Source organism: Gopherus evgoodei, chromosome 8, assembly GCF_007399415.2.
Source record: "Gopherus evgoodei ecotype Sinaloan lineage chromosome 8, rGopEvg1_v1.p, whole genome shotgun sequence".
Taxonomy (NCBI): Eukaryota; Metazoa; Chordata; order Testudines; family Testudinidae; genus Gopherus; species Gopherus evgoodei.
In genome coordinates, this window is record NC_044329.1 from 82,014,293 (window position 1) to 82,024,773 (window position 10,481).

General features: G+C 38.8%; 1 protein-coding gene across 3 annotated transcripts in view; it reads left to right on the top strand.

Moving 5' to 3' along the window:
- Positions 1 to 9,678, top strand: part of LOC115655731 — a 210,219-nt gene extending 200,541 nt beyond the window's left edge. For all 3 annotated transcript variants that reach the window (XM_030571470.1, XM_030571471.1, XM_030571472.1), the window contains one exon: positions 6,658 to 9,678. In XM_030571470.1, coding sequence (XP_030427330.1) covers positions 6,658 to 6,871 — 214 coding nt within the window. In that variant the 3' untranslated portion in view covers positions 6,872 to 9,678. The remainder of the gene's footprint in view (positions 1 to 6,657) is intronic.
- The last annotated feature ends 803 nt before the right edge of the window (positions 9,679 to 10,481 follow it).

The following is a 10,481-nucleotide window of genomic DNA, read 5'->3' on the forward strand; positions in this document are numbered from 1 at the left end:
CTAGTTTTCCTAGAGTTATAGAAATGTTATAATTATCACTAGAACTGTGTGATCAAGGAGATTAGATTTTTCAATGTGACTAACTGTTTTCTCAAGACATCCTGACTGTAGTGGAATGACTGTGCTGACATTTGCACAGATGGACAGATGGTGCCTGGGATATGTCTGGTTAAAATGCAGACTTGAAGAGCCTAGTTGAGAAAGCTGAGCCACTGGATTTCTAGACTAGTTGCCTGAGTCATAAGAAAATGTAGCCTGCATTATCCTTTGTGCTAGATGTAATGGAAAACATAGTGAACCATAGCAAAACAGGGCTATTGCTAAAACATAGCTTTTGGCAGAAGGCTACGATGATTTTATATCAGTTTTTGGTATGGTTTTGTTCCATACCTAAGTAAGATATCTTTCCTGAGGTGTTCTCAGGCACTCAGCTAAGCTGTTATCTATTTATGCACATATACAGAAGGAGGCAAATTTATCCATGAGTCCAGTTGGCTAAACATACATACTCGTGTATTACATTTGATAAATTACTCCTTGTAGTTGAAAAGCCCACAGTGTGAGACAGCAGTGTGGAATTAGCATCTTGAAGATGGGGGCTAGATTCTGATATCAGTTACACCAGCATAAATTGTAAATCCAGAGTAGCTCCCTTGACTTTAACCTCTCCAGCTCAATTCCATCCCTGATGTAACACCAAGTCAAATGTGGCTGTGTGGGTCTGTTTCATCCTTTATAAAATATAGGTCACACGTACCTACCTGTCAGGCATGGTCAGTGTTCATACAGTGTTTTGAAAAGTGTAAAGCGCAGTATAAGTATGAGATATTACTTTTTATTATGACCTTTTAGCAGTAGATATTTATAACCTCACTGGCTGTGCCAGCTATATTTACTTCTATACAACTTTGTGCAAATCCACAAGCTACTCCAGAAATCCTGTTTTGAATCATGTGGATAACAAATTATTGAAATGGGTCATTGAGGAGGGGAGTGGTGACAAATTCAGTCATCTGTGTAAAACTCTCTTGAATGTACCTCCCCCTTTTCATGTGTATCGCTTGTTTTTATAAAGGGAGAAACAGACCAACCTGGCCACATTTCTCTGGGAAGTGAGTTTTCCATCCTCAGTCCCAGCAATCTTCAGTGGAGTTATGCCATGCAGTAATCTCAACCACAAAGTCCACAGTCAGATCCTAGTTATGGAAGATTATGCTGAGCCACATCGAACCACTCACTGAATTCCAGGCTAAGAACTGTCAAACCTTATCTACTCACACTTAATAACACTACAGCTAGGCCTACGTACCAGAATTTAGAGCATCTAATAGCAACTGGGAAGAAGAGAGTGAGGAGGAACTGGATTTGGCAACAATTGAAGCACAGCAGGTTTCAACAGTTTACTTTGGAAGTAATTGCTCACTAACCCATGATTTAATTACACTGGAATAATCCCAGCATTGGTAACTTTTATTAAAAACAAGACTGTGCAGCAGTTACGTAAACATTGTAGTGCTTTTAGCTGAGGTTGACTGTCCACAAACCATTCAGTCACTGCATGATTTTTGAGGGCTGGACTTTTAAGTGGTTTCTCCTATTTCTTCTACATCAGTTTTAATTGCTAATAAATTAAACTTCCTGCAGGAGGAAGAGTAATGTTATTTGGTTTGCACATAGGCTGCATCCATCACCCTGGTGGATAATTAACAAGGAAGATATAAATTCTAGCACTGCAAATATTGGGACCAATCCTGCAGCTCATTCACTCCAGTGGAACTACTCACATGAGTAATGACACCAGCAGAAAGCCTCAAAGTGGTATTTGGACTGACAATAACTATCCTGTAATAAATAAGGGATAATCTGTGTTAAGACTTAGAGCAACTGGTCTTACATACTATAGTAAAGCTAATGGGCCTGATTCAACTCTCACACCAGTGTAAATCAGGTCCAATATCTGTTTCAAAAAACCTAATTATGACATTTGTTAGTAATTGGGAACTAGTTCCCAAAATCTGAAAATGTCTTGCTGCATTAGCGCTAGATTTGTACATTATAAATAAGTCTTGTGGACTCCATGGGCTCCTCTCCTAAACATGCACCATAGTGATTGCTAATTGGGCTACTTTTTCTTCCTTATGCAGCTTATCTTCCCGGGGTGATGTATGCTTAAAACCATTGATTTGGGGCATTCAAGATAGTGCCCCATGAGAAATCTATATGTCCCATATGAAAACCTTGTGCAGCTTCTGGGCATCAGACTGGTTAAGTAATGCTAATATAAGGGGATTTGATGTTCTAACGTTAAATATCAAGGGAGCAATACCTGAAAGAACTGAGGTTGAAGCACTGTACTGAACAATTTCCTATTTATTGTAGACCATATATTTAGTAACTAATCATCCAGTCTAATAATCTAAAATAGTATTTGACAAAAAGGTCAAGTGTTTAATATTGGGGCTAGGAGAGCCATAAAAATCTATAAGGAATGAGCTATTTGGAACAGAAAGTCAGACCCAGTGCCCTCCTTAGTCATTGTATCTTTCAGTTCCTCTTTTCATTCTATAAAAATGTCTAACTCTCTTAAACTCAAATTATTCCATATGTTTACTACTTTGGGAGGACATAATTCTTCTTGAATTCCCCACTGATTCTTCAATCCTGGATTTTTAGATCAAAAGGTTTTCTCTCTTAAAATTTTCTGGAGCTTTTCAAAATGTTGTAATGTTTTATGGAATAAACAAAGTTCTCACAAAAAGGAAAAGTACTTTGATTTTTATGGAAATGTATTTAGAATTCAATTAAGGGGATTTTAAAAATTCAGTAATTGCTTTACAAGACTTCATGTAATCTATGTTTCAAGTCCTTTGGCCAAATGGACCTCAGCCAAAAGGGCTGGAGGAAATGGGCTACAACTCCCGCACCAACTCTGAATTAGTGCATCCACTGGTTAGAATACAGGACTATACATCAAAAGTGCTTGGTTCTCTTCCCTGGTCTGCTGCTGACTCATTGTCCCAGTGTAAAGTGGGTTTAATTCCGTACTTAAAGTACACCTCTACCTCAATATAATGCTGTCCTTGGGAGCCAAAAAATCTTACCACGTTATAGGTGAAACCGTGTTATATTGAACTTGCTTTGATCCACTGGAGTGCGCGCTCTCCCCCACCCCCACCCCGGAGCACTGCTTTACCGCGATATATCCAAATTCGTGTTATATCGGGTGACATTATATCGAGGTAGCGGTGTACTTGGAGATCCTTGGATGGATGGCACTGTAGATATACACAGTAATAATCTTGCTCTTTCACTCTCTCAACTCTGTTTCTCTGATATTGTTCAGAATCTCTGTCCCTTATTACTCCCCACTTCTTACCAGTTTCCTTTGTTTCCACCATTTTCCTATCTGTTTCTAGGTCTTCCTCTTTTATTCTTCCTACAGGATCTCACCCTCTGCTACAGCTATTGAAACATTTAAATCTCACTCTCTACAACTCCCTGGAGAAGAAACTGAAAGAGTGAATGTTATCAATTATCCCACCAACAGGTTTTACCCATTGTAGAACAAGTGATCATATAAACTCCTCTGTGGAACTTACATTTGTCAGTTATATGGTGATCAGAGGGTTTCCCTGTGTTCAGATTTGCAATATGTACCTCATCCGCATTTATATTTTATAAATAGGAATACTTGGGAGGACAAATAGAGAAGCGACTGTTAACTCTGCTGAGTCCTTTTTAATGGGAGATCTTTCTGGATCAATGGAATGAGAAAAAGTTCATTTTTGTTTTTAAAAAGGGATTGTCCCTACCGAAGCGGGACAGCTGGCTTTAAGAGGCTGATCCACTCCCATTGCAGTCCCTAGCCAAACTCCGAGTGGTGCAGAATCAGGCCTTCATTAAATCCATACCCAGCCTGTGAAATTGAAAAATGTTTAAAGCGAACCTAGAAGTATGGACTTGACAAGATATATAGAAGCAAATGTAAAAAGCAAATCGAACTGAGTCAAATTCTGATCTCCATTAGACTGGTATAAACCTAAAGTAGCTCCATTTACTTCCATGGCATTATTCTCGATGCACAGCAGTGTGACGGGGAGTAAAATTCATCCATAATCTTTATCTGTTGTAACCATCTTGATCCTTCCCTTCCTAACTGCTTGCACTATTATATAGTGTTGTTACTCTCAGTGTAATGTCTGATTTAGGTGGCGAGCTTTCTGGGGAGAGTAGCTGTCTTCTTATATTTTTAAGAGCTGTGTACACCTAAACTACCTACATTACTGTATAAATAATAATGCCAATTTTTGTGATGAGCCCAAAAACACCACTCCCACATCAATTAAGACCTACACATTTATCATTCCCTTCACATATGCATTCACACTAAGATAAGGACATATACATGTAAGCAGAACTATTCAGGCAAAAGCTCTTAGAGATAAACCTTTGTAGTGTCTTAGGTAAGATTTTGATCTCCAAAATCAATGGATTACTCTGGGACCAAATCAGGCCTATATACTATTAAGTGGTTGGAACGCTTTTGTGCTGGGTAGCAGAGAAAACCCAAACTACTAGTGCCAAGGAGTGAAAGAAAATATGCTAATAACGGACGGATAATTGAGTGATGCATTGCATTTGACAATAAAGAAAAGTGTGGATGTGCCCTCATATGTAATCTAAAAGTTACTCGAGTGAGTGAGTTGTTTGTATATCCTTTCTAAGACTTTGAGTTATATAAAAATTCATGATAGTTATCTTCATTTTTAATAGTTAATGAATGATCAGTGTAACGTGTTGGAAAAGGAAATGCTATATGGTTCATATTAACGATTATGAAAGTTTTTCAAGGTTTGAAATGTAGAAAGAAAAGTGAAAGTTGCTATATCATCTACACAGTATTTAAAAGCTGAGACATTTCTACAATGTGAGAGATTAGAAATTTTGAGTAACACAATTTATCAGATGGTCATATGATTTGATTTTCTGAGAATCAGGTTGAGTCCCATTATCCTGCATTTGTATAAGTTCTCAAACAAGAAGCTGTTTTCCTGTAAATTTCTTTTGATTGAAAGTCATCCTTTTATAAAATTGATGTTACTGTATAAAGCTATATTTTTCCCTCTGGTGGAAGATGCTTTGTAAAACCAGTGTTTTATGTTCTGTATTAGAACTAATATAAAATCCAAGATGTAAAAGTGAGTCCTTACTCTTACTCAATTATTTATAACTGACAAGGAATCCAGCAACATTGCCATAGAATTCCTGTCATGCATAAACCTTTGAGAATCCTGCACTAAATATAAGGCGCCAAATTCTCTGCCATTGACTTCAGTGGAGTTTCCACAACATATTCCAGCGGAGAAACTGACCCAAAGCAGTTGAGTATACTATCCTCCAGAGACCTTTATTACCCCCTTCAGTGAGCAGAGATTTTTATCACCATGTCAGCAAATAGGAGAAAGCAAACTATGATACATGCATGAACATTTCATAAAGCCTCAGATGGAGAGCATAAGCCAGGTTCCTCCAAGGAGGTGTCTAACTTGCATGGGGAGGATCTAGGCCTGACTGCCTGGGGATTGGGAAGGAAATGTCTCCTACAGGTAGGTCATTCTACAGTACCAATAATTGTTTTGGTTATGTGGTACTGGCTATTAACACAGACAGGATACGGGACTAGGATATGTTCTTATCCAGAATGGCAGTTCCCATGATCCTACATTGTTGTTACATTTTCTAAGAGATTCATTCCTATAGCTCCCTGCCAGTAAGGAAAAGAAAGCCTGAACAATGGTATTAATACATACGACAGTAAAGTATAGAGTTGCTTACAACTGTATTAAAGAAATAGTTATACTTGTGGTAAGAGACTTTTGCCACTTTTTCTATTTTGACTTGCTGTGCAGAGGACATGTTCTCATCCCATTTAGAGCTGTATAAATGTCCTCATTCCCGTACATGCAGCAGATCTGAGTGTATGTGTTTGCTGTTTCTTTGGGCTGTTTATATGGTGGATAAGAACCACCAGGTTCTACAGTTAGCCAAGTACACTCCAGTCACAGACAGTTCATCTTGTTACAGCGTAGACATATTTCCTGTACATTTGCAATAAGGGTAAAGAAGGCCAGTTCTTTGCTATTTAAAGCCCTTGAAAGAAGAAAGACATACAGCAGTTTAGATTACCAGCAGACTACAGTGTACGTTGCATAAAAATGTCAGTCTTAATGGCAAAGTTCAGGATAAAACTGTGTCAGCTAGTTTAATCATTTGCCATGAAATACCGGTTATCTTAATCTTACATGCAGTCTTTAAGTCGTCTGCGTATTTTTGTGTAATTGAATCCTGACCCTAAAAGGGAGGAATCAAGCAATTTGCTTTTTAGTGAATACAGTTAGGACCTAAATATTCCAGTTTAGAAATTACATTTACAGTATTGTCAGATATTTTAATGCAGCTAATATTTCTCACAAGTGTATTTTTTCTCTGTTTCATATTTGTGTTCCATGCTGTAAAAAGTCATATTAGTATTCAGTTTCTATGAAATTTAATTGAGTTCTCTGGGAAAAGTACAAATATTGTTCCCAGAACTTAAGACAGATAAATTAGCATCTAACCCAAATGACAGATTTTGTACGTGTTTTGCTTTCCTTCTAGATATGTATTGTATTACTGCAGCAGCAAATACAACGAGGCCAAGATGTCTTCATTTTCCGTCAGAGCGAGAACTATAGAACCATGTGATCGAAGCGCTGGTCTTCTGTGGCCAGCCGGTCAGAACCCATCAACAGCTGTGATGAGCAGAGCAGAGATGGGGAAACAGGAGGCAGTCAAAGCCAAAGAAGGTTTCGGCCTGAAGCTGTGTGTATGACTGAAGCAGAGCAAGGCCTGGACCCAAGGAAACCCCAGCAGCAAGGGAAAAAACAGATTGACTCTCAGTGACTCATTTAGCTCCTGGATTGGACAGATCTCTCCCCTGCTGGCAGTTTGGCTGAATATCAATGGGACAGATACCAGGATGAATAGCTTAAAATAATTAGGGGGCCAATCTGCAAAACTGCTCTCATCCAATTCTTTACTGTGTGATGAAAGACACAAAACAAATTACATTTAGATTATTAAATATTAAGTCACTGGATTTACCTACATTTGGTCCAAAGCAGGAAACTGGATAAAATTCAATTTTATGTCATTGTGTTGATGGCCTGTTTTTCATCAAAGAGTGAGTGTTTTTTGGCAGGTCAGACTCTTTGACACATGGGGAAAATAGGTGCTTAATTTAAATGAAAATTAATGCAATCATAATTAACACAAATGTGAACAGAATTATACACAGGCAAGAGTTTAGTTTAATGCTTGGCAGTTTAAACTATATGTTTTAGGAAACGTCCTGCTTCAGTTGAAGACAATGGCAGTGTTGCCACTGAATTCAATGGAAACTGGAGTAGGCCTTGTAGGTAGAAAGGCAGGATTCCCTGTACTTTATATTTAATGCACAAAAACAGAAGCATCAAGCTCATTTAGTATCAGTAAAGGTCAGTTAAAATTCTAGAGACATCCTTTGGAGCAAATCTTCTGCCTTGTATTTGCATATTTATGAACTAGAGATTATGACAGGCCATTCCATTTATTAGTGCAGCGCTGCTATAGTTAATAGTCTGTCAGCATTTCCATTATAAACCCCGTTTTTCAGTGTTTTAATTTCTCAGCCATTTGAAATCACATCAGGAAGCAACGTAGCCCTTGTGTTGTCAGGCCAGGTGCATTTTTAAAGAAGTAAATAAATAAAAATATATTTAAATGAGCTTAGCCATTTCTGATTGGGCAAATGGCATAAAATCACAAAGCCTTGGGGGATATTATTCTTTTTTATTTTTATTTTTAGGGAGATTTTGACAATCACGTCTTCTGTTTCTTCTCATCTCATCACTTGAGGTCAAGTCATCATGCAAGCATCTGCCATCTTCTTCTGTCCGAGGCAACACTAAAGTCCACTTGCTTGCCATCTTCTTTGCTGCAATCCATCCATCGCTGCTTTTCTCATCTTTTCTTGGGGTCTCTTTCCAACCACCCTGTCCCGTCCCAAAATCCTCTTCATTCATCCTGTGCACGTGTCCAAACCAGCAGAGTTGCACTTCCTGGATTTTGTCAGCCACATCATGGACATTGACTTCCATCCTAATGCTTTCATTTCTAAATCTCTCCCTTCATGTAACTCTTTTTATTATGCAAAGACAGCTCATCTCAAACACCTGTTGGCATTGAACCTGCTGTATCTTACCCATGCGTCTGCACCATACAGCGTTGTGGAGTACACTTGGAATCTCAGTGTCAGTGGCGTATGCTTATCATAAGCAACATCTAGGATGTTATTCCACACTCATCCAGCGCTCTCCAGTCTGGACTGCAGCTCACATTCAAGTTTGCTGTCTTCCATAACCCAGCCACCAAGGTACTTGAACTAGTCACTCTGGTTTAGTCATGGTCCATTAATCTCTATATCCAGTTTCCCTGTGGCACCTCTGCTGACTCACATGACCTCAGCCTTAGTCATGTTCCTTTTCATCCCTTGCCTGCTTAGCTGGTCATACCACTGATTTATTTTTTCCTCTAGGTCTTCTTTTGAGGATGCCCTTATTGCTATATCATCTGAGTATAGCAGCTTCTCACCTTTTCGCATTGGTTTCTTCCTGCTGACATAGGCCATCAATATGATAAACAGCAGTGGACTGAGAGCTGACCCCGGTGCAGTCTGACTTGCACTTCAAAGGGCTTGTTGTTCCAGTACAGGTTCAGATCACTGTTTTAGGTGATGTATATAGTACATTTGCCATAAATACTAAATCCGCAGACATTCCATATTTCCTCAGCATTGGTGTGAGCATCCTTGTGTCCACTTTTTGACAAACACATCTATCAAAAACATCTTGAAGTTTTGAAAAATGACATTTTGCAAGCAGCAAGCATATAAAGGGAACATCAGTCCTTGGTGCAAAGTCGAAGTTGCTGGAGGTACTTATCAAGTGGTGACACCAGGCTGGTCCCAAGCATGTGTGAACCATTTGGCTGCATGTGGTGCCCCTTGCCCTTGGCAGCCAAAGCATTGGGCTAAGGGTGACAGCTAGGAAGAGAGAGCTTGTGAGACAGCATGAGCCACATTAAGGTGAATGAGATGCCTTGAGTAGAACAAGCATCGGGCAGATCCACATGGTTGCAGGGTAGGATGGAGAGTTATGAAACTGGCATCCCTGTAAGTGATTCTTCTACTTCTTCTGAAACTGGTTAAGACCAGCACTATGGTGACCTCATTGCTGTTATTTTGGAATATAACTTTTAGTACTTTGCTGAGCTTTTCCTAGTTTCCCTGCCTGCAATATAGAGACAAGCTGTACCATTCTCATGCCTGTTTGAACTTCCTACTTATTCTGAGTGTCTCCAGCAGAGGAATTCCATCTATTGCCAACTCCCTGTCAGAAGGAAGATTGCTTTCCAATGGCAATATTTAGGTGAGGGCAGGAGTAGGAGTAATAGGCGTAAAGTGACAAAATATGCACTCTTATATGTAATCTGATAGAAGATACATTCTGTAATTTAGCTGAGTATTAGTGTTTACTACATATTTGTTTTGCTATCTTTTATTTTTACTTTGCTGTGAAATAAAAACACTTGCACAACTGATTTTAATCTGTCTCTGAATATTACAAATACGAATTATTATATACTTAGCCACAATAGGATGTGTGCAGTTGTGGGTGTGGTGGGTATGTAGATTGAATGCCAACATTCATCTAGGTATGGAGGTGTAAAATTACACAATAACTTACACCCTGGGTGAGTGCTGTAATTCTATTTTATATTAAAACAAGTTACATGAACAAAACAGAGCACATTGTTTTTATCTTCCCACTGAAGTAGATCATAGCAGAGGATTATTATAACAGTATTCCCTGGATATAGCATCTTTCATCTCCAAAGGACCCGATAGTACTTTATCAACATAAATGTGATGCAGAAACAACACATGAAGATCACTTCATCCACCGGTGAAATGTGCAAATGCTGAATAATGCACAGCAATACTACACAGCAGTTTTATGCAGGAAGTGAAGATTACCATGTCCAATTGAAACTGCTGGAGAATGTTAAATAGGCTGAGTGTAATTACCTTAGTTGGAGTTTGGCTGGATCCTGGAATTTATAATCCTCTATCTTGCAAAAAGTTTCAGGAGACTGAACTCCATGGTACAGTAAAAAAACCTTTGAAATTTCACCAGATTTATTCCATTTTAATGACTGAAATAGTCTGCAGTCTTTGGGATCCTGAAACCTTTGAGGAAACATAGCGCCACACTATGTTTCCTCAAATCCAATGTTTCTCTGTTGTGTTTACCTCTGAGTATCTGGGTTACAATGAGCAGAAGTGCTCAAGTGCAAGAGAGTTTGTTAGCCAACATCTGGCGAACAAGTGACTTCTGGTAGGA